This window comes from Typopeltis vanoorti, chromosome 12, assembly GCF_054136105.1.
Source record: "Typopeltis vanoorti isolate ZY-2024b chromosome 12, IOZ_Tvanoo_1.0, whole genome shotgun sequence".
Taxonomy (NCBI): domain Eukaryota; kingdom Metazoa; phylum Arthropoda; class Arachnida; order Uropygi; family Thelyphonidae; genus Typopeltis; species Typopeltis vanoorti.
In genome coordinates this window covers 111,714,805-111,740,226 of record NC_143560.1, presented here as the reverse complement: position 1 = coordinate 111,740,226, position 25,422 = coordinate 111,714,805, and the positions used below count along the sequence as shown (strand labels likewise).

The 25,422-nt window shown below is 36.5% G+C and overlaps 1 protein-coding gene across 5 annotated transcripts in view; it reads left to right on the top strand.

Moving 5' to 3' along the window:
- Nucleotides 1–25,422, top strand: part of LOC150101139 (uncharacterized) — a 916,744-nt gene that overhangs the window by 832,500 nt on the left and 58,822 nt on the right. For all 5 annotated transcript variants that reach the window (XM_090401523.1, XM_090401522.1, XM_090401520.1 and 2 more), the window contains 2 exons: nt 14,835–14,889; nt 22,138–22,239. In XM_090401523.1, coding sequence (XP_090257649.1) covers nt 14,835–14,889; nt 22,138–22,239 — 157 coding nt within the window. The remainder of the gene's footprint in view (nt 1–14,834; nt 14,890–22,137; nt 22,240–25,422) is intronic.

Here is a 25,422-nt window from a genome sequence, read left to right as displayed (position 1 = left end):
CCTCTTTCATGTATATCTTATGTGAACATAATTCCCTTGCTATCATCAGCAGCATTCCCCTCCCATCTTGTCTTTTCTATCCTCACAAAAAAAATACTGTATCCATCCATTTCTATTCCCATTAGGATATCATCTTCATTCAGCCATGTTTCACTTATTCCAATGATTTTGGGGTGAATAAACTCAATCAGTGAAACCATTTCATCTCCCTTATTTCTGATACTTCTGACATTTGTAAACAAACAGCAGTTCATTTTTAAGTGTATAATCTGTCCTATCCAAACCACTTGTTGGTTGTAATTTCACCACCACACCTGTCCCTGTCCGATAACTTTTATCAATGCTTACTACATAGATCTGCTCAGTCTGGACTTCCCCACCCACAATGTGATATACTCCGTGCTGATCATCTCTTCACTTCTACTTTCAACATCCGCTCTTTCTCTCTCTGTGCTATGTCCCCCCCCCCCAAGCTCTCTCTCCATTTCCCCATTCCTCTTGCATTCCTGTTCTCTCTATCTCTCATACTACTACTGTTTCCACTGCCAAGCACTTCTATCTCTTCAATACCACTTTTCCAGTCTTTCGCTTCAACTCTTACTTCTGATCTCTTGCTTGCATCACACACTGCACTTTCATCTAGCAACACTTTCTCCAGTCCACTCACTCCAAAGCCATTCAAATGCAACCCGTCATGCCTGTACAACTCCATTCTTCTCTCAAACATGTGGCATACATCAGGGAAGATTAAGCCAACTGGAGGCTGCTTCCCCCCCCTCCTCCTCCCCCCCAAAAAAACATTTATGTATATATATGCTACTCAGGCTTCACTATAACAAAAAATTAAATACATGTAATATATGATATTTTTATTTCAAAACATTGCAGCAAATTTTTCTTTATAATAACATCAGACATTAAATATATAAAATAAAAATAATAAAATATTTTAATAAAAAAAAGAAAGAATATATTTAAGTTGGAGTAAAAAGTTAAATTTTTTCCTCTGGAAAAAAAAAAAGTTTCCTTCAAGCTTGAGGCCCCTGGTAGCCAATAGTGCTTGATTCACCTCTGCATACATCCACAAACTATACTGCTTTCTCTTCACACACCTCTGCTACCATACCATTCATGATTCTTTCTCTCCATCTCAACTCATCATTGTCATACCTTGTCAACACACTGACAACCTTCCCTACTATACTGTTATCTTTCACTCTTCTCACTAACCTCCCAATATTTGCCCTTACATTCTCCTTATGTCCATTTAAATAATTTTTTCCCACAATCACCACTAATTCTCTTGCTCTTCACCTCCTCATGTCAAAAGACTGAATTATCTTGCTCATTCTCCCTTCTGGATAGATTGTATAGACTTTCTCATTAACTAATCCTCTAACAGTGGAATCTCCATATGCTGTTATCCTGGAATCATTCATCACCTCTTTTACCCTTTTTTCTTTCATTCTATTCTTTTTCATGCTTTCATTAGTTTTCACTAAATGTCTAATATCACTCCACATATTAATTATTTCAATTTTCAATAACTGTTTCATCAAATCCTTGAATTCCAACAATTTCATTTCACTCCCGTTGTCTCACTACCTCTCATTCTGACACACCTTACTTCTGTTTCCTCATTCATATTTCCTTTGCTCCCTTATCACTAACTTTTGCTTCTACATTCTTCCATTCCATTTAGGCCATTTTTTATTTCTTCAGTCTGTTTCGTATTCATTAACTCATGATCTGATAATGAATCACACTTCCTGCAAATCCACACTTTCTCTCATCTCCCATTCAACCTCTCCACAAACACATCTTTTACATTCTGCTATGCATACATATGACACTCACAACATTGAACTATTTTTGAAAAGTATGCCGTTAATGGCACTTTATTTTTGCAGTACTCACCTAGTCGCATGGTTGACCTCGTGAGTGCTGCCATTGTGTTCTGTTTAAGGAAGGCAATTTCAATGCATTTTAATAAATAATGCATAAGTCACATGAAAAATCATGGAGACATGCTAAGTTATGAAAAATAAACAGTACTACACTAAAATTCCAGAAATTTTGCCAATTATTACTCAAAATAGCACATTTTTTCCAGAGATTACTCCTTGTAATTCTAATACAGAACAGCATTACAAGGAAATGTACAATGCATGAGAGCAGCATTTGTTTTGTCTGCAAAAGCCAACAATGCATATAAGCAGAGAGTTTGGAAATGTCCGAATCAACTGCTTGACAAAATTAAATCTGACATGTGTAAAAAATTCCAACTTTTGCTGGCCATATACTCTGGACAAAGGACTTCACATAACATTAAGAATGGAATACTAGACATCTTTAGTGAAAATGGCACCATGCTCATTCAGATGGTGTTCTCTTATAAAATGATATTTCATCTGTTAGTACTATTGGAATTTGAAACACTGAACATCTGCACAGCAAAGTTAAGAACATGACAATCCTATGATCAGAATGTATCATGTCTTGACTGCTTGGAAAATCTATGGACCTTTCACCTTCATGCAGGTGATAGCCACATCTTCGGTGTATCTAGATGTGCTCTGGTTATTCCTAACCTCAATTGTAATGATTTTTTTAAACCAATGTTTATATTTTCCATCAAGACAGGAACAGAAGCTGGACTATTCTGGCTCACCTCATTGACCCTGCAAGAGAGGTAGATAAAATGAAGTAGGGTTTCCTCTACCTCTTTGTTTGGCTTACAAGTTCTATGAATCACTATGAACATTTATTAAGGACACTGCTTATAAGTATGTAAACAATGCTGCAACCATAGAAGACCTGGAATGGATTCACACTACCACTAGCACATTTACATTGGATGGCTCTCAGTGAAACACTTCCAAAGTTGTGATCATCCTATCTAGTACTTTTTAACTTTCCATATATTAAAGAATAAAATAGTAAAGTGAATATTTACTATTTTATTATTTAATAATAATAAAATAGTAAAGTGAATAGTCTTGTATCTTTAGAACCACTGCCATTGCCCTTTTTTTTCAATCTGTGCTCTCAACAGCATTCTTCAGGCTGTCATTAAATAGTTCCTGTCTATTAGAAATACCAGGCATAACATGACTTAAATTCTACTTTTATAGCTAATAGTCCAATTGTTATTATTCATAAATCTTACAGGGATGAATCTGCTTTTATATATATGAATTTGTCTGATCAGCAAAAAAAAAGGGGGGGTAAAAAAATTTATCACAGAAAATCATGTAAAATCAATGAAATTAGAGAACGTTTTAAAGTGCCATTACTTGGCTCGTGTTACATAAAATAATCCTTTCAACAATACTTTCAAACTTATATTCTGGAAGTATTTCCCTGAATAAAATTTCATAAATATATTTATGAATATAGAAATTCTATATTCATAAATATAGAATTTTGTAAAGCAAATAATCTATTTATCTGTAATACCTTTTTTTTCTATAGACCTTCCCACAAATACACATGGACCTCACCAGATGGTACAACAAAGAACTGTATTGATTACATTCTAATCAAACACAATTGGAAATCATCAGTGCAAAATGTTAGAACTTTAAAAACTCCAGACTTCGACACTGACCATGAACTGCTAGCAGCAAAAATTAAACTAAAATTCAAGTATCGTAAATCACAAGCTCCTATCAACAAAGTGGGCCTCTCAAAACTGAAAGAGAAATCTATGCAAGATAACTATCAGACACTAATAGGAAATGAGTTTAGAAGATTATCCCATAACAATATAGAAAATACATGGAATCAAGGTAAAAAAATTGTTACAAGCACTGCAAGAAACATACTTGGTACAACATCAAGACCAAATCATGAATGGATAACCCCTGAAATTCTAAATACTTTAGAAGAAAAAAGAGCAGCGAAGCATATATTAAATATAAAAAATACAGAAGAAAATAAACAACATTATAAGAATCTTAAAAACAAAATTGATAAAATGTGCAAATCTGCCAAAAATAACTGGTTGGAGGAAAAAGCAAAACTGTGTGAAGAAGCTAATAAAAGAAATGATAATAAAACGGTATACAAAATTATCAAAGAATTAACTAAGATTTATAAAGATAAATCATTAACAATGAAAGATAAAAACAATCTAGAAACTGGGTCAATACAAAATATTAAAATATTTGGAAGGACTGCTAACATTATTTCAAAAAAGAACAGAAGGAAAGTATAACAAAAAAGATGATATATGAAAAGGCACCACCCATAACCTCAGCAGAAATTATAAATGCAATAAACCAAATGAAACTTTTAAAAGCTACAGGTAAAGATGGAATATCTATAGAACTATGGAAATATGGTGGCAAGGAAGCCATTAATTTCTTAATGAATTTATTTAATCAAATTCTTTATACTGGAGTAATTCCAACTGACTGGAAAACAGGAATTATTATACCAATTCACAAAAAAGGAGACAAAAGAATATGTGAAAATTATAAACCCATAACACTCTTAAGTCATAGTTATAAACTATTCATTCGAATTATACAAAAGAGAACTCAGGGGAAAATCATAGAGGAAAACCAAGCAGGATTCAGGCCACATAGATCCACTATAGACCATATCTTCACCATTAATAATATAGCAGAAAAATATTGGGAATACAACCTCCCCATATACTGTTGTTTTATAGATTTTAAGCAATCCTTTGATTCAGTTAATAGAAACAAATTGATCACTATCCTAAAAAACGTAAAAATGGATTCTGATATTTTTACATTTATTACAAATTATTATGGAGACACCAAAGCTTTTGTTAAAACAAACAACATTAAAACCGAGAATTTCAGAGTCAAGAAAGGTGTAATGCAGGGATGCCCTCTCTCACCTCAACTCTTTATCATCTTCCTAGAAGAAGTCTGTAAAGCCATAGCTGATGAACCAGGTGTAAAAATCAATGGTACCAACATTAATCACATAAAATATGTGGATGATGTCATTATTTTAGCAGATTCTAAACCACAGCTGGAAAAAACTATTAATCTTTTAAATGACTCTTGTAGACTTATGGTATGAAAATAAATCTTCATAAAACAAAAATAATGAAGATAGGTAGAGAAGAAGAAAATATTTCTATAAATCTCGAAAATCACCTGCTGGAACAAGTTAATAAATATGTTTATCTTGGCAGTCTTATATCTAGCAACCTCAACTATATGGAAACAGTAAAACACAGGCTAAACCTAGGTTGGACCAACATGAATAAACTAAACAAAATATGGCAAAATAAAAAATCCCAACGAGTCTAAAATTAAAATTATATAGAACAATTATTATCCCAACAGCTACTTATGCTTCAGAAGCCTGGAGATTAACTCAACAACCAATCAAGAAACTTCAAGCATTTGAAATGAAATGCCTAGAAAAATTAATAACACCCACTGAATGCAACACAAGACTAATGATCAAGTCAGAACAGATTTAAACTTCCCAGATAGTATAATAGACACAATTATTAAGCATCAATTGAGATGGTTTGGTCATATTCAGAGAATGGCCCATCATAGACTCCCATGTTTAGCTCTGAATGGATATATAGGAAGAAAAAGACCTAGAGGAAGACCAAGAAGTACTTGGATAAAGTTGCTGAAAGAACATTCACATCTACCCAGCTATAGAGTCATGATTGAGATGGCTAAAGATCGCGATAAGTGGAGAACCTTTCTTCTTAGTGAACTCAACCCATTACCAATCGGATGAGATGAGAAGAAAAAAAAGAAATATAGAAGGAAAGAGTTTAAAAGGCATCTTACTAGTTCTGGTTTAAAGACCACATAATTTTAAATAAAACTTCTCTACAACAAGAGATCTCTAACTTTAACAAAGCCGGAATGGAATCAGCAATTGAAAACTGATTGACAATAATAAGCATCAGCATGTGATGGCATTTGTCCTAGTTGGAATTATCACATTGCAAAACATAATAATATGCATTATATGTAAGGTCTACTTGCATGAGATTCTTGATGAAGGATGATGTCTTGGTTCTTATTGCATTGAATATGTGTGCATAGCATTCCTGAAATTTCTTGACAAAGTATGCCATTTCTGCTTTCTGCCATAGTAAGGGATGACCCTTGCTTATAGTATGATAGGCTAATCCTGATTTGCATTTTCACTTCTTTTCCACATCTTTGACTAGAACAGATGGAACTGGATAATATACTGGAAGTTGGATAGCAAAGTGGTTGTAAGATATGTATCAGAGGTAGTGTATAGTACATGCACACCATTGACCTTTTCCCAAGAGAGGAAAAGGTCAATGGTGTGTCACAGATGGGTTTGTTTTGGGATTATTTATTGTTAAACTTTTAAGAACAGGTTTAACTGGAGATGTGCAAAGTTGGGAAGAATTTTAAAGATTAGAACAGATTTTAGCCTTACAGGAGGAGCTGAGTAGACAAGTGTGTGAAGCTGTGGGAAGGAGTGATGACAAGAGGCCATCCCTGGAAGTTACGAAAGGAAACTGTGAGCAAGAGGGTAAGGAGTGGTTTCTTTGTGTGGAGGGTGGTTGAGCTGTGGAATGCATTGCCTGATGGAGTGGTGGGAGCAAGAACGGTCAGTGAGTTTAAAGAGTGGTATGATAGACTTTGTGTTTCTCAGGGGGGAACTTCCCCTCGATGAGTCTTGACAGACTTTATGTCTTAGGAAGGACCTCCCTCGATGAGTCTTTTGACTCCTTGGAGGCCTGAATAATAATAATAATAATAATAAAAAAAAAGCTATTAGTTTGATCTTGCACATGCAGAATTTTGAAATTTGGTAGTCAAGGATGGAACACAGTACACTATAAATAGGGAAATTCTGAAGGAGGTAGAGGAGATGAGAGATCTGGGTGTGGTCTCTGACAAAGTGGTCTTGCCAGCCTGGTTGGTTAAGTGGTTAATGTAGCTGCTCTCCAATCAATAAGCTGCAGGTTCAAATCTCACCATGGGCACGAATGTTTGTGATTGACTCTAGTGAATTTCATCATCCAGTGTGAGACCACTGTTCCACTTATTACAGGACTGAAATAGCTTGAAAAATTCCATGTTGGATCTCTAGAACAGGATTCCTGGACTATGCAAAATCTAAATTGTAAGATAACAATGGATTATGGCAATGATGAGAATGAGCTTAACATATAGAAGCAAAGAGGTTATGGTTCCCTTGTATAAAGCCTTGAACGAGTCGCTTATGGAGTACATGCACAGATCTGGTCACCTGGTTTTCATAGTGATGAGGATATCTTAGAGAACATCCAGAGAAGATTAACTAAATTGGTGATAAATCCTGGAATATGGGGAAGACAGATTAAGGGAATGTAATTTGCAGAGGCCTTGTGATTACAATAAGAAGAGGGAGATGTGATTAAGACATAAATTGCTGAGGAGTTGTTACTATATTAATGTGGATGAGCTTTTGCATAGAATAGAGGAAGACAAGGGCAGAACAAGAGTCCATTCCTAGAAGCTGTAAGGAAAATGTGAGCAAAAGATTCTTTGTATGGAGAGTGGTGAGTGAGTGGAATGCATTGCCTGAGAACTGGTAAGTGCAGAAATTGTGAATGGGAGGAGAGGGTATAGGACATGGTATTGATGACCTTTGTGTGAGTGTGGACCTCCCTTGATGAATTTGTGTAATTTCTCTGGATCATTCTATTTTTCGTACATAACATATGTAGCACAACCGATCACCATCAAATTCCTGATATGTACCCTCAAGAGATGTACAGGATATGATAGTACTGCATGAAAAACTTACACCATTATTAAATTCCTATCTACAATTTTCCTCTAAATCAATCTGTTACCTGTCAAGATTACAATATTACTAATCTTTCCTCTCCCATTCTGTTCAAGTGACCATACCACCTGAGATTAGCTCTGCTAATGCATTCCTGGATGCTAACATTGTCAAGTTCTTTCCTAATATCCTCATTTTTAATATGATATTGCCATTGATGCCATCTGTTCATGCCCCTAATCTTTCCCAGGACTCTCATATCTGCGGTCTCTAGTCTTTGGTCAAATGTTTTACTTCTAACCCAGCTCTCAGATCCATAAGTTAAAACTGGATTGAATATCTTGTATACAGTTAATTTAGTGTTTTGACTATTTTCTCTCTTATTCCATATAAATTTATTCACTTGCCTTCCTACCATACCAGCTTTGTTGATTCTGTTGTCTGTTTCGATATTTAATTTACCATCTTCACTAAATATTGTGCCTAAGTAGCTGAAATGTTTTACTTGTTTTATAGGTTCTCCATTCACAATGCAGTTGATATTTTCAATGCCTCTGCCTATTTTCATTGTCTTTGTCTTGTTATTGCTTACCTTCATATCATATATCTATTACAACAGTTATTCAATTTAGTCAGGGAATCTTGCAGACATAGCAGATTTATTTAGAAGTATAGCATCATTCACATAAAGCAAAGAGATGACATTGACATCTCCAATTTTGATATCAGATTTAATATCATTTTCCTTCATAATGTGATCCATATAGATAATGAATCACAGAGGGGATAATGTACATCCTTGTCTGACACCAGATTTGACATTAAACCATCTTCCTGTACAGTACTTCAATTCTAACTGCTGACTTACAATTCAAATAAAGATTAAGTATTGCTTGATATAATGCCCCATTGATATCATACAACTATATCATTTTGAATGGCTTTTCTCTTGGCATATGCCTTTTCCAGATCTACAAAACTTAAATACAGATTTTGTTATATTCCTACGATTAATCAACTATTTGTTGTAACATGAAAATTGGATCCTGGTAGCCTCTATTTGGCCTGAATCCAGCTTGTTCTTCACTAAACTCTGCTTTCACAATCCTTCTCAACCATTTCTCAAATATACTTGAATAAATCTTACCAGGAACATTCAGTAGGGAAATACTTCTATAATTCTCACATTCAGTTTTATCTTTTTATATATGGGTACTATGAGAGCTTTACTCCAATCATCTGGAATTCATCCCTCTGGCCAGGCCTTCTGAACTATGCAGTGCAGCCACTGTAAGACTTTTATACCTCCATACTTGAGCATTTCTGGTCGATATCATGACCTGCCTTTTCACATATCAGGCATTTGATGGCTTTTTCTACTTCAAGTATGGATATATTAGGTTGGCAAATAAGTTCGTTTGGTTAATGCGTTAGTACAAGTTTACATGCATCGCCTGTTGCTATTGTTGCGCTACTGCACAACGCTATTGCGCAGTTAAAAGGTGACATTTCACATAACCTTTCAGTGAATTTTCATTTGGCCTACTTCAGTTGCATGTGTGTAACATATTTTTAGAAATGAAAGGAAATAACATACATTACCAGCATATTTTGCTTTTTTATTTCAAAAAAGGCAAACGAGCTGCAGAGGCCCATAAAAAAATATGCAGCGTATATGGGGATGGTGCCTTAACCGAACGTGTATGCCAAAAGTGGTTTGCCAAATTCCGTTCTGGAGATTTCGATGTCAGTGATGTGCCTTGCGCGGACCGCCCAAGCTAGGTTGAATCGAGTATTGTGAAGGATATCATTGACAAAATTCCATTACAAACAGTGCTGGAGATTGCTGCAGTACTGAACATGTCCCATACAAGCATTGAAAACCATTTGCACAAGCTGGAATATGTTTCAAAACTCAATGTTTTGGTGCCGCATGAATTGACTGAGGCCAATATGACTGCTCACATATCCATCTGTGATTCGCTGCGACCCATTTTTGAATCGGATGATTACGGGAGGTGAAAAATGGGTGGTGTATGATAACGTGATACGTAAAAGATCATGGTGGGGCACAAGAGAGAACCGCTGCAAACAACCTCGAAAGTGAGATTGCATCCAAAGAAGATCATGCTCTCTGTGTGGTGGGATTATAAAGGTGTCGTCCATTACTAGGTGTTACTGTCAGGCAGAAAGATTGATTCAGCTGGCTATTGCTCACAGTTAACACCACTGTCCATGCAATTAGCACAAAACGTCCTGAATTGGCAAATTGAAAAGGAGTTGTCTTTCACCACGACAACGCTAGACCCCACACATCGTTAACAACCCAGAGTAAATTGTTACATCTTGGCTGGGATGTTTTGCCGCATCCTCCGTATTCACCTGACTTGGCACCTTCCGATTACCACTTATTCTGATCGTTGCAGAATTCTCAGAACAGGAAAACCTTCGCTAATGAGGAGGCTGTCAAACGAACGAACGAACTTATTTGCCAACCCAATATATTCCTGATTGCATGTCTGTTGAGTGTTTTTTACTACTGTGCTGTCATCTCTGCTTGTTTCATTTAGCAATATTTCGAAGTAATTACTCCATACATCAAGGATATATCTTTTTCTCCTGTTTTCATGTCACCTTTATCATCTCTGATTCCTTTTACAGCACTCTTTCCTCCATTTCTGAGCTTTTTCAACAACCTCCAGAATATTTTGTCACCTTCTTGATATTTATTTTCTGTTCTTACCAAAGTCTTCGCATGACTTGTTTAGCTAGTTTTACACAGTGTTTAGCTTTCTTACATTTGTCTCTGTATTCTCTGAGAGCACAAGCGACTTATTTGCCAGGAACCTCTGATATGCTTTCTTCTTTTTCCTTCACTGCCTATTTAACTTCCCATGTCGACCAAGGGGTTCTGATTTTTCTATCCTTGTAGACCTCACCACATGTCTCTCTTGCTGAATCAATCAATGTTTTCTTCAGGATTTGCCACTGACTCTCTAAGGTTTGGTTCCTGTTCTCAAACTCTTTCATTTTTTCTTGAATAATGTTTTTGTATTTTAGTCTACAGTTTGCATCTGAGAGCTGCTCAACTTTTATTCACCTTAAAACTTTCTTACATGTTCTTTTTTTCAGTACGAAATTCAATTTCATCTTACTCAAGACCAAATGGTGATCACTTCCTATTTCAAATCCTCTGTACACTCTAGTGTTCTGTACCAGTGAGAAAATATTACTGTCAACAATAACATAGTCAATGAGACTTCTTATTCCTCACCTCTTCTCTCCATGTAAATTTGTGCATATTTTTATGTTGGAACATTGTATTAGTAATAACCAGTCCATGTCCTAAGCATAAATCCAACAGGTATTTGCCATTATTATTAGCTTTGCTCTTTTCTCCAAATTTTCCCAAAATATTTTTGTATGTCTGACAATCATTGAATTTTATAAACACCTGGCTGTTTTTAAGGGGCAGATGTAAAAATCTTATGGTGATGAATAGTAGTATGAAGGCTACTTTTATATCATGTTATAGTATTATAGAAATTCTGTCCATTGCATGTTGAATATAAGGAAGAATTACTTGGTTATGTCTTGGTATTGATGTTTATTTGTCATTGCATGGAGTAGGATTTTGTCCTCATAGGATTCCTGACAAAATCCTATTAGTTCGAAACAGTTGTCTGACCAATGAAACTTTAATTTAAAGCAGTAATTGAATGTGAATCCACTGGCTCTCTGGTAAAGTTCATCTGATGAGCAGTGTAATGCCAATGTTTCTCATTCCAAGTTTTGTATATATATGTATACGAGGGGGTATCAAAAAGTTTCGCGACTAGGTTTGTAACACGCCAACAGATGCACGCACAGTCACGGGGAGCACCTACCTTCATAAGTCAGTGTGCCAAAAGACATCGTCCTGCATCGAGAGCTGTGCAACTGATGCTATTCTGACCACCTGCATTACCACATCTGCAATTTCATCATGGACAGCTAGTTAGAACAAAGAGCAAACGGGAAATTCTGCATGAAACTGGGCAGATCTACCACAGAGACGTTTGACATGATTCGGCAAGTTTATGGCGATGCTGCAATGAGTCGTTTGAGGTGTTTTGAGTGGCAGGCATGCTTCAAGAGTGGAAGAACATCACTGGAAGACGATGAGAGATCAGAAAGACCTTCAACGAGCCCAACCCCCAAAAATGTCAAAACCATTTCACAACTTGTGCATGAAGATCATCAGAGAACACTCCACAACATTGCTGCCATTGTCAGTGTGTCATATGGAACAGTCCAGGCAATCCTCGTGTGATTTGAACATGTGCCGTGTAGATGCCAAGTTCATCCCCAGGCTGCTGACCCAGGAGCAGAAGGAACAACGCTTCGAAGTCTGCCAAGAACTCCGTCAGCATGCCATGGATGACCCATCCTTCATGTCGAGTATCATTACTAGTGACGAAACTTGGGTGTACGGATACAACCCTGAGACGAAGCAATAGTCTTCACAGTGGAAGAGCCCATCATCTCCACATACCGAAAAAGGCAAGGCAGGTCCGCAGCTCGACCAAGTACTTGGTCATCATCTTTTTCGACATTCGTGGCATTGTGCATCGAGAATTCGTCCTTGGGAGGCCAGACTATCAATAGCGAATTATACTGCCAGGTTTTAAGGCATCTGAGGGAGGACATTTGGCAAAAGCGACCAGATCTGTGGCATGCGAAAAACTAGATGCTCCATGACGACAATGTACCCTATCACCGAGCTCTCCTTACATGTGAGTTTCTCACTAGAAACATGATCTCACTTCCACACCCAACCTACTCGCCAGATTTGGCTCCTGCAGACTTCGCCTTCTTCCCGAAGATGAAGATCCAGCTCAAAAGTAACCATTTTGACAGCATTGCGGAGATCCAATGCGAATTGCAGAAGTTGCTTGACATGCTTCGAAAAGAAGACTTCCAGGATACGTTACAGAAGCAGCAAGAACACTGGGAGCACTGTATTGATATTCAAGGGGACTATTTTGAAGGTGATAGCATGTAAATGTAGGTAAACAGAGCTAGTCTCGAAAATTTTTGATACCACCGCGTATATTTTTTTTATCAGCATTAAAAAGGAGGTTTATTTTTATTTCATTTGGTAAAGTTAAGCAGCAGTGAAAGTGAGCACATTTGTGTGTATGTGTAATTTGAAATATAATATATAAAACAAATCTAAAAGTTGATCACATGCAGTCTAATTACCCAAATAGTTAGATAATCTTCCTTGGGAATCTCAGCATTCATAATTCACCCTGACTCCTCTTCTCAAAATTCACAGATCAAGCTAGAAGAGAAGTAGAATCACCAAAGTGCGGATGTGGTAGCCCTGCAAAAGGATCTGAATAAGCTAGATAGATGGGCAAATGAATGGAGGTTTAAGTTTAATGCAGCAAAATGTAAGGTCTTGAGGTTTGGGACACATCGATGGGACGCTGCATACTCTATGGGAGGAGATATACTGGAGGAAGTAGGGGAGATGAGATCTGGGATTGATGATTGATAGAAACCTGAAATTTAGGGGACATATTGCAAAGGTATTGCTGCAATAATGAGAAGGACACTGACCTACAGAGATAAAAGGATTATCATTCCATTGTATAAGACTCTGATCAGACCACACTTAGACTATTGTTCTCAGATTTGGTCCCCAGGATTTGAAGGGGATAAATTAACTGTGGAAAGGGTACAAAGGTGGATAACAAAGATGGTGTCAGGACTGTACAATGTTAGTTATGAGGATCAGCTGAGGGAGTGTGAACTGCAGAGTTTGGTGGATAGAAGAAGGAGAGGTGATATGATTGAGACTTTTAAACTGTTGAGAGGTGGTTACAGGGTTGATACTGGGGAGTTCTTTCGCTTGGTTGAACAGCAGGAAGGAGTCGTGATAAGGGGCCATCCCTGGAAGTTACGAAAGGAACTGAGCAAGAGGGTGAGGAGTGGTTTCTTTGTATGAAGGGTGGTTGAACCATGGAATGCATTGCCTGATAGAGTGGTGAGAGCGAGAACGGTCAACGCATTTAAGGAGTAGTATGATAGACTTTGTGTTTCCTAGGAGGGACCTCCCTCAATGAGTCTTGATAGACTTGTGTTTCTTAGAAAGGACCTCCTACGATGAGTCTTTTGACTCCATGGAGGCCTGAATAATAATAATAATAAAAATAATTTGTATCTGTAATGATATAACATAAATCATTCACCAGAATACTGGATAATCCTAATCATTCTCCCAATACTCTTGACCTTTTCATAACCAGCTCTCCTTTATATATATTGTTGATGTTTGCTTTCCATGTCATTTCTAATCATAACGTAGTCCATATTTCTTTTTCTACGAAACTTGGGGGTTGGGGGGGGGGGGCAGCAGACCCCCCAAGTTTCGGACTGGTAGGCCAGTACTCCTTGAATTCTGATGACTCAAATTTTGAAGACTTGACACTCAGGGTAGCCCCTGAGATTCAAAACGTGACATATAAAGGCTTATCATTTTATATATATAGGATAGATTATGTGTGTACCTTGACAATGTATTGTTCTGTGGTCTTCTAGAAGCATTTAATTAGCTATATTTTTTAATAAAAAAATCTTGTTTTTTTGATTCATTTGTATCTGTGTACTGATTTATTTTTTCAGTACAGAGGTAGTTATATTCATTTCTTATATGCAAGATTTTTTTTAAGTAAAACATTACGAGTATTAAATAATTCTTGATAATCCACACGGTGATATAGATTATCAAAGAATATTTCTTCCCAAATAGCAATATATCACATCTCAGCATCTAACAAATTTTAAAAGTGATATAATTATCAATTCTTTAATAATAAAAATATTAGAAAAATCAAATAGTCAAAATTTTGAATTATTTTTAATACCTGTAAACTGTATGTATGTATACAATTTGCAGGTATGTATACACACACGTTAGGAAAAGAGTAGCAACCCCTTTGTAATGTATCATTAGCAATTAACATTTTAATTTTGAAATTAAAATCATATAAAAGTATTTATTTTTATTTTATTAGGGTCGAGGATTTACAGAAGAAGAAATGAGAGAAATATGTGGTGCTGTATTAAGAGGTAAGATTAGATCAAGCTTGACCCTCTCGTGCATAAGGGCCTCATCTGAGGACATTATTTTTAACATATACAGGGCACGAATTTAGAAAAATAACTGAATTCATGGTTATACTGTAAGATTAAATGATACTGTATCATCATAATTTTTTACAAATGAATATAAAAATTCATGCATGAGAGGGTTAATTCACATATAAAGCATAATATTCGTCCATATATTATTATAACTATAATTATGTGACCTCCAAGGAATACAATGCTACTTAATCCTCCATCTACCCACTTTACTATTTACCATAGTATTTCTAAATGTCTATTATTTTCATGTGTTCTCTTTCTGATGTGCCTTTATGCATCTGTGATGAATCTTGAGTTTTGTTTATATATATTATCATTATATCTGATGTAACCTGAAGTTATACAGTGTTTGAATATGGTCTTGAGTTTTTCTAAAAGAAAAACTTTTTCTGTGGGATAAAAAAGTTTGTATCCCATAGCATCAGCTGCAGTTATAAGGGCTTCAGTCATTACACTGCTAAAGAAGCTGACTATAAAGCTTGCCATAATGTTTTGTTATTTGTCCATATGTTTAGCAAAGCTGTTAGGATTTGACAGGTCAGTCATTATCATTCATAAACAAACCGAGTATTTTGCATCCACTACTAACAGCATTCATTTTAGTTGTGGATACAAAAGGCTCAGTTTGTTTATGTTTGTTTAATAATGACTGGCCTGTCAAAACCTAACAGCTTTGCACAATGTATAGCAAAATTATAACATTTAAAATCTTTGCTTCCATAACTGACTGTAAAGATATAAACTCTCTCTCTTTCTCTCTGAAAAGATCAAAGAGGTAACTTTGTATCTCTAGTAAATCTGTGCATAATAAAAAAAAAAAAAAGTAATAGAAAAAGTTTTTTTGAGAATGGTTATCACAATTATCTAATAAATTATAAATACTCACACAGAGTGAGCTACACCTTGGCACACTATAACTGTATGCCTCTTTAATGTTTTTCTAACACTGGTATATTTTTGCTTTCATATGTTTAAGAAAATGGATACCAAACATTATCAGAATTAAAATAATTAATAATATATATGTTACTCTTTTTGATGGACAACATGGATTTGCTAAAGGAAGATTTGTGTTTTTACAACAAGCATACAATCCAAAGAAAACATGTCTATGGATAAAAAAAAATTAGAAGAGCATCATAATATAATAATATTTATAATAGTGTAGTGGGAAAGGAGTAGGAATGAGGGACTGATGACAAGTGATCAGGAGTATGAAAAGAATTGGATAAAATTGATGTTAATAAGGTGGTAGAACTTGATATATCATGGTATGTGTTCGGGAAATGGTCCATGGAGTTAGCAATCTACTTAATGTACTTGTTTAATCTGAATAATGGAGCAAGTTAGAAAATAGTAGAAATAGGACAAAATTATTCTGCTTCATAAGAAAGGTGAATTATAGGCCAATCTGTGTACCTGGAGTTGTGGTGAGGACCAAGATCCAAACCCAGGTTAGCAGCATTCTTTGATGGATAGCATGGATTTACTAAAGGAAATCATGTTTTAACAGTCTAACTTATTACAAACTGACAAATGCATTGGACAAGGGAGACTCATATACAGTGGTACATTTAGATACCATAAAAGCCTTTGCTGGATTGTCACATTACAAGTTGGTAATTAAGCTGGAATGAATGAGGTTGATAATAGATTAGTGCATTGGATCTGAGATTGGCTTTCTGATAGGTATTATCAAGTTGTGTATATATGGGAGGAGCAATATCCCAGAAGTCATTAATAGTAACTTCTGGGATATGAACATGCAAATTGAATTTCTGTTTAACTTGTATGATAATGATATTGGGAAATGTGTGAATTGGGATATGCAGTTCTTTGTGGAAGATGCAAAGTTAGAACTATGAGGAAATGTATAGACTGAGTGAATGAGAAAGTAGGAAATTTCTGAGTTCAGAGTTGCAAGGTGTAAGGTTTTCAAATTTGGGGATGAAGAGTACACAAGTGTAATTTTTAAAGGTACCTGCGACATGACTATAAACAATAAATTCCACGATAACCACAGTAATTAACTTTTAATGAAATGAAAGTACAGATATTTCGTACTGAAAATAACAGTACATCATCATTATTATTAAATATTTAAGGAATTGACAGCGTATACTAGAAATATAAATTAAAACAAACTTTAATACATACTTTCCAATATTTCGACAACGTCACGTTGCCATCTTCATGGGAACTTAAGATAAAGACGCATGCACGCAAGTACTACACAACAGCAAATGAGAAATGAAGCGAGGAAGCTACCATTTTCCTAAAGTCCTGATGGTGCCCCCTGGCGGCCCAAATTTGGGGCAGTCTCATGCATCTAAATTTGTTGAGGTTTGGCACGTTCCTAAGGGCTGAGGCCGATTCCATGAATAGTCTTTCATATTTGAACTTGCTGCGGTGTATTACTATGGCTTTCTTCCACCTTATTCTGTGGCGAGTATCCAGAGCATGGTCTGCAAGCCCAACGTGGCTGTACTGGTGAAATCGGATGTAGTCCTTGTGTTCTGAGATTCTGTTATTTGCTGTCCTGTCTGTTTGGCCAAAGTAGGACAATTTACAGCTGCAAGGGATCTGGTATACACCAGGTAGGTCTAGGGGAAGTGGTTGGTCTATAGTGGAGCAGATAAGGGATGCCAATTTTCTATGTGGTCTATAACCAGAGGTCATGTTTTTTTTAGGATTTTGTTGATTTTTTCCGAGGTGCCTCGGATGTAGGGAATGGTGATGGATTTAGACTATTTTTTTTTGTGAGGGGGGGGGGGGGGGGGTTGTGGATAACTAGTTTTAGTATTTTTTAAATTTTTTTTTTTGGGGGGGGGGGGGGAGCCATTGGCTGAGAAAGTGTTAAGGATGTGATTTAGTTCAGTGGTTAGGGCTTTGTCAATTGAACAGATTAGTTTAGCCCTATTGAGCAGTGTCTTTCAATAACTCCATATTGTTGTGAGGGTGGAGGTGGGATTGTTGGTGAATGTATCTGCCTGTATGGGTGGATTTTTATAAACTGAGAAAACCAAAGTTCCATCAGGTTGGTGGGTGACTAGTGTGTCTAGAAAGGAGAGGAGTGTATCCAAGCCATGTGGCCAAATAGCGAATACATCAATGTAGCGAAGCCATATGGTAGGTTTTTGTGAGGCAGAGTTTAAGGCTTTCTCTTCAAAAGTCTCCATAAAGAAGTTAGCCAAGGGTGGGGAAAGTGGTGAACCCATGGCTGTCCCCTCTATTTGTTTGTAGAATTTTTCCTGCCAAACGAAATAGCCTGAGTTCATTGTAAACTGAAATAGGGCTGAGATATCGGGAGGAAATTTAGCTTGGATTAGCTCTAAGGTTTCTTTGAGGGGGACATTTGTGAATAAGGAGACGTCAAAACTGACTATTATGTCATTATGTTGGAGTGTAAGGTTTTCTATACTACCTTTGAAGTGGGCTGAGTTCTTTATGTGTGATGGTATGTTGCCAGTATAGTGTGAGAGCACTTTGGCTAAATATTTAACTAGTTTATACATGGGGGAAAATCAGTGCCATTCATTATGAGACGTAATGGCACATTTTCTTTATGTATTTTTGGGAGCCCATATATATGGGGGGGGGGGGGATTAGTTTGTTAATAATCTCCACAGGCCAAGAAGTGACCCTCTTAAGGAGCCTATGGAGTTTTCTAATTTGTGAGTTGGTGGGGGATGTAAGTAGCCCAATCTAATAGTAAAGCATTAAGCTTACCTGTGTAGTCAGTATGATTGAGTACTACAGTGGCGTTCCCCTTATCCACTTTGGTGATAACTATTTCTTTGTTTTTCTTCATTTCCTGTAGAGGCTTATATTCACTATTGGATATGTTGGTTTTTGGTGGTCTTGCTTTTGTGAGAACACAGGCTACATCCAATCTAATATCGTTGGCGATATGGTTTGGAAGGTGGCGAATTCCTGCATTCAATTGGATCATTAATTCTTCAGTTAATTGTAATCTTAATTGGTCAATTCTACATGACATCTTGTGCACTGCAGCAAATAAAGAATTTGAAGAAAAAAAAAAAAAAAGGAGTCAACATATCAACAAGTTTGATAAATTAAAAAAGAACTGGACATCCAAATCAACACTGTAATTAACCTTTCTTCTGTTATTTTGAAGCCTGAAGCATTCGACGCTCTGTCTCTTGGTCACAACTTTGCCATTGCTCCTAGGAAAATACCGGCCGAGGAATTAATGATTACACAGGTAAGCTTAATGCTTTACTATTAGATCAGGCTACTTACCTCCCCATTGAATACAATCCCACCAACTCACAAATTAGAAAACTCTATAGGCTCCTTAAGAAGGTCGCTTCTTGGCCTGTGGAGATTACTAACAAACTAAAACCATATAACTGTAGAAACCCGCCCCCCCCCGTATATATGGGCTCCCAAAAATACATAAAGAAAATGTGCCATTACGTCCCATAATGAATGGCATTGATTTCCCCCCCATGTATAAACTAGTTAAATATTTAGCCAAAGCGCTCTCACACTATACTGGCAACACACCATCACACATAAAGAACTCAGCCCACTTCAAAGCCAGTATAGAAAACCTTATACTCCAACATAATGACATAATAGTTAGTTTTGACGTCTCCTCCTTATTCACAAATGTTCCCCTCAAAGAAACCCTTAGAGCTAATCCAAGCTAAATTTCCTCCCGATATCTCAGCCCTATTTCTGTTCACAATGAACTCAAGCTATTTCGTTTGGCAGGAAAAATTCTACAGACAGATAGAGGGGAGACAGCCATGGGCTCACCCTTGGCCAACTTCTTTATGGAGACTTTTGAAGAGAAAGCCTTAAACTCTGCCTCACAAAAACCTACCATATGGCTTCCTACATTGATGTATTTGCTATTTGGCCACATGGCTTGGATACACTCCTCTCCTTCTTAACACACTTAAACAACCAACACCCCAGAATCAAGTTCACCCTGGAAAAAGAGGAAAACAATAGCCTCTCCTTCCTAGACACACTAGTCACCCACCAACCTGATGGAACTTTGGTTTTCTCAGTTTATAAAAATCCACCCATACAGGCAGATACATTCACCAACAATCCCACCTCCACCCTCAACAATATGGAGTTATTAAGACACTGCTCAATAGGGCTAAACTAATCTGTTCAATTGACAAAGCCCTAACCACTGAACTAAATCACATCCTTAACACTTTCTCAACCAATGGCTACCCCACCCCCAAAAAAATCCAAAAAATACTAAAACCAGTTATACACCCCCCCCTTCACAAAAACGATTACTTAAATCCATCACCATTCCTTATATCCGAGGCACCTCAGAAAAAATCAACAAAATCCTAAAAAAACATGACTTGACCTCTTGTTACAGACCATATAGAAATGCATCCCCTAGACCTACCTAATGTATACCAGGTCCCTTGCAGCTGTATGTCCTACTTTGGCCAAACAGGCAGGACAGCAAATATCAGAATCTCAGAACACAAGGACTACATCTGATTTCACCAGTACAGCCACTCTGGACTTGCAGACAATGCTCTGGATACTCACTACAGAATAAGGTGGAAGAAAGCCATAGTAATACACCGCAGCAAGTTCAAATATGAAAGACTATTCATGGAATTGGCCTCAGCCCTTAGGAACGTGCCAAACCTCAACAAATTTGGATGCATGAGACTGCCCCAAATTTGGGAAACACACATCAGGAGAACTTCAGCCCAAAAGCCAAGAACACCTACTATAGCCTGCCATGGGGCACTATCAGGACTTGAGGAAAACAGTAGCTTCCTCGCTTCATTTCTCATTTGCTGTTGTGTAGTACTCACATGCATGTGTCTTTATCTTAAGTTCCCATGAAGATGGCAAAGTGACGTTGCCGAAATATTGGTAAGTATATATTAAAGTTTGTTTTAATTTATATTTCTAGTATACACTGTCAATTCCTTAAGTATTTAATAATCATGTTTAACCAGCATATAAACCCTTTCTACAAGAAGTACATCATCAGTGGCTAGAAAGTGGAGAAGCCCTTTTACATCAGCCAAATCTGAATCGGAACAATTGTCTCTCTCTCCCCCCCCCCCCAAAAGTGTGGGAGATACTTATTTTATGTAACCATCAAAAATAGTTTTTAATTGGTAAACCACAGATTGCTGTATGTACCTTGTATTCCTGTTTCTTTGATTTGCTTGTTTCTATGCACTGATGTACTATTATTTTCAGTACAAAATATCTGTACTTTCATTTCATTAAAGTTAATTACTGTGGTTATCGTGTAATTTATTGTTTGAGTACACAATTGATTGTTGGAGTATCTTACAGGAGGTGGGAGTGATGGTGGATAAAGATCTAAAATTTTTCGAATGCATTGCTTGAATCATGAAGACATTGAAACTTATTATAGCAATAATGAGGCCTTAATCGAACATTGCATATGGATTACTATGCACAGATTTGGTCGCCTGGGTTTCCAAAGGATATTGATGTATTGGAAAGGGTCCAGAGACGATTGGCTATTATAGTTTCTTGTCTCTGGAATAATGAATATGATTAAAGAATGAGAAATGAAATTTGCAGTCTAGTGGAAAAGAGTAGGAAAGGGGGGGGGGGTTAGTATATTTAAGATATATAAGTAGATTAGAGGTTTTTACCAGATTAATGTGGCAAAAGTTTTGCATAAGACGAGGGAGAACAACAGATCATTCCCGGAAGTTGTAGAAGGGTGTGTGAGTGGTTTGTGCAGAGATGAATTAGTTTGAAGCATGGTTTGATGAGCTATGTCTATGACAATGGAATCTTCTATAATGAGTCTTTTGAATCCAGGAGGTCTGATAATGAAAATAATAATAATAATGAAAAAGACTGACATGTCCAGACAATGATTTATCTTGGTGAATAAGTTTATTGAATGTGTTTCTGGAAGAGAGTTGTGATAAGACATATTCCAAAAAAATAAATAAAAAATTTCTAGAATTCTCTACATCAGAATGGCAGGTGATTGAATTTATTACTGAAGAGAAGTCAGATGATCATAGTAATTATAAGACAGAATTTGCTACATGAATATTATATTTAATGAATACATAAATAACCAATTTGACATTTAGGTATAACATAAGTATTACATTTCACCTCAGTGCTATTTTTATATTTCCTTTGAATCTTTAGAACAGATTATGGAACTGACAGCTAAGCTCAGAGGTCCTCCAGGTCCTACTGGAAGAGGCAAGCCAGGACGCCCAGGTTCTCCTGGATTACAAGGGCCAGCAGGTATTTATATATATGGACATGAAAAATAAACTTCAGTGTTAGAACTTGTTTCTTTGTTCTTAGAGGAAACAGCTGGTGTTACTAAAAACAGCTGTTTCCTCTAAAACTGAAGGAAACAGCCGGTCTTCACCAAATTACTGACACATTTCCTCAAGGAGTGCACAGGATATTATGATAGTACTACATAAGTTTGCATTATTATTAACAGTTTTACACCAAATCAGTCAGTTTTTATTTTATCAGGACTCCAGTATTATCAGCTCTCATATCTTGCTTTTCCTGATCGTTTTCCTGCCATCAAACATCTGTTTTGCTAACCTTTTCCTCTCCCATTGAGTTTAAGTAATATGATATTAGCTCTGCTCACACATTCCACAGTGTGCCAGGTTGTCAAATTTTCAAGTTCATTACTGATATCGTCAACTTTTAATATGATTCTACTACTGAATTTATTTATGAGTACAAGAATAGATGGCATTAGTGGCAAAATGATAGTTGTAGTAGTAGTTCACTCCATTAATTTTTCTAAGAACTCTCATATCTATGGTCTCTAAGTTTTTGTTCAGCTGTTTTATTTAAATGACAATGTATACTAGAAATATTAATTATAAAAAACTTAATCAACACTCTCCTATATTTTGGCAATGTTACATTGCCATCATCAGGATCACAAAACAATGTGTGACCGTAATGTGCATCACATTACAAAGCAGAGATTACTCAAAATCTATCACCATTCCATATATATATCTGGGGCACATCTAAAAAATTAACAAAAGTCCTACAGAAATATGACCTTGCAACTAGTTACAGACCACATAAGAAATTGGCTTCTTATCTGCTCCACTAATGACCAGCCACATCCTCTAGACCTACCTGATCCCTTGCAATTGTAAACTGTCTTACTATGGCCAAACAGGCAGGACAGCCAATATCAGGATATCCAAACACAAGGACTACATTTGATTCCATCAATACAGTCATGCTGGATTTGCTAACCATGGCTTTGGACACCCACCACAGTATACACTGGAAGAAGGCCACTCTATTACACTGCAGCAAATACAAGTATGAAAGACTGTTCATTGAATCTGCCTCAGCTTTGAAAAACTTTTCAAACCTCAACAAATTTGGGTGCATGAGACTGCCACAAATTTGGGAAGCATACATTTTAAGAACGTCAGCCAAACAGCCAAGACAACCTAATTTAGTCCAATAGGCCAGTCTTCTATTGCCTTAATTAAATGTTTTAAGTTTCTGACTATTTTCATACCAAATTTACAACAGTTATTCATTTTAGTCTATGAACCTTGCACAGGATTTATTCAGAAGTATAACGTCATCTGCATAAAGAAAAGAGCTAAGATTAACATCACCAATTTTAGTATCCGATTTAATATCACTTTTCTTCATAATGTGATCCGTATAGATAATAATAGTGAAGATAATGTGCACTCTTGTCGCACACCACTAGCATGTTTCTTCCACAACTTTTCTTGCTCTTCTTTGGTATGTTTGCATAAATCTTACCTGGAATACTTAATAGGAAAATTCCTCTGTAATTTACATGTTTTCTTTCCCTTCTTATAAATTGAAGGAGAGCTCTCTCATAGTAACTGTCATCTAGAATCTGCCCTTCAAACTGTCTTCTGAATTATGTAGTGTAGCCCATATAACAGCATTTTGGTCAAAATCATATACTTCAGCTCACTTTCCACATTTCCTGTGCTGACATCTTTTCTACTTCAAGTATATATGTATTATGTGTGGCTCACCCCGTTAAAGGAACTGTGTGTGCGTGGTGTTCTTATTGCTACTGATGTAAGATAAGTTTGGTCATGTATTTATTTTATTCAGGCATGTGATTGAGTTGTTTACTTTGTAAGCAAACAATGTTTTTGTGTGGGGGGAGTGTACATGATATTGTTAGTATGATGGCAAAGATGCCATTGTTGAGTGATTTGAATCGATGTGATTTTGTATAGTGCAGCAAGAACAAATCAGATGTTAGTAGAGCAGATAATATTGCTGGTAAAATGGAAAATGATAATTTGGAATTAACATTGAATATACAGCAGTGGAAATACAGGAGAAATTGAAGTAAATAAGAAAATAGTATGCGTGAATGTTATCCTTCACAGGGCAAAGTGCAAAATCAAAGAGTTGCTGAAGTGGCAAGAGATTAGCAGAGCTGAGAAAAATCAAGATTATATGGGGACTCAGTGATCAGAGGAGTAGTTAACGAAAGTATAACAAAATCTTATTTCCCTGGCGCAAAAATTAATATTAGTTATACCATCCTGATGCAAAAAAGTAAGATGAAGGAATTAATGAAGTAACAGGTATTCTGTGAGGTAGGATGTGAAGGAGTTGTTAGACAAATCAAAAATGAAGAGTGAGAAGGTAAAAACTGTCAGGTTGCTGACATACTAAGATGAGGAGAAAGGTGTTAATAGCATATGAATCAATACACAGGTTGTGCAGAAGAAATGATGCAGAGTTTGTGGACCTATGGCCTTTGTTTGAAGGATTTGTATAAAGCTGACTGACTGCAGTAGCAGCCAGTCAGGTTTGGTGTTAGGTGTCTAGAGAGAGAGAGAGAGAGAGAGCTTTGTTTACTGAGCATGCAAAGTGCAAATTCAGGAAAACTTAAGCAGTTAGGGTGGATGCAGATGAATGTGTGTGTGTGTGTGACAGCACCCACGAGTTAAGTGAGTTTGAGAATGACTACGAAGTGCAGAATCTAGTCTCTCAAGCCAAAATATTGAATAGATAGTCAATTCAGGAAGAGAAGGTGGTTTGGGGCCTAAAGCAATGCTGCAGTTTCTATATATTAATACCAGAAGTATCAAGAACAAGAGGGAGGGTTCTTGACATTGGTTAGTCCAACCTTGCCAATGTTATAGGCATTAGTGAGACTTACAGAATAGAATATGAATGGTTTAGTATACCTTCAGGGAAGTTACAGAAGATAGGATGGTGTGGGAGAAAGGGTACTGCTGATGATAGTAGATAAATTGCAGCCAAAAAGAATAGGAGATAGGCAGGAAGACAGGTGTTCAGTATGTGATCAAGGCCAATAAGACAAAATTATGATTGGTTGGTTGCAGTAGGCCAGGGGTTTCTAGCTATGATCTGGAAGACATACATCAGCAAATTAGTACAGGTCGAGTGATTATTATG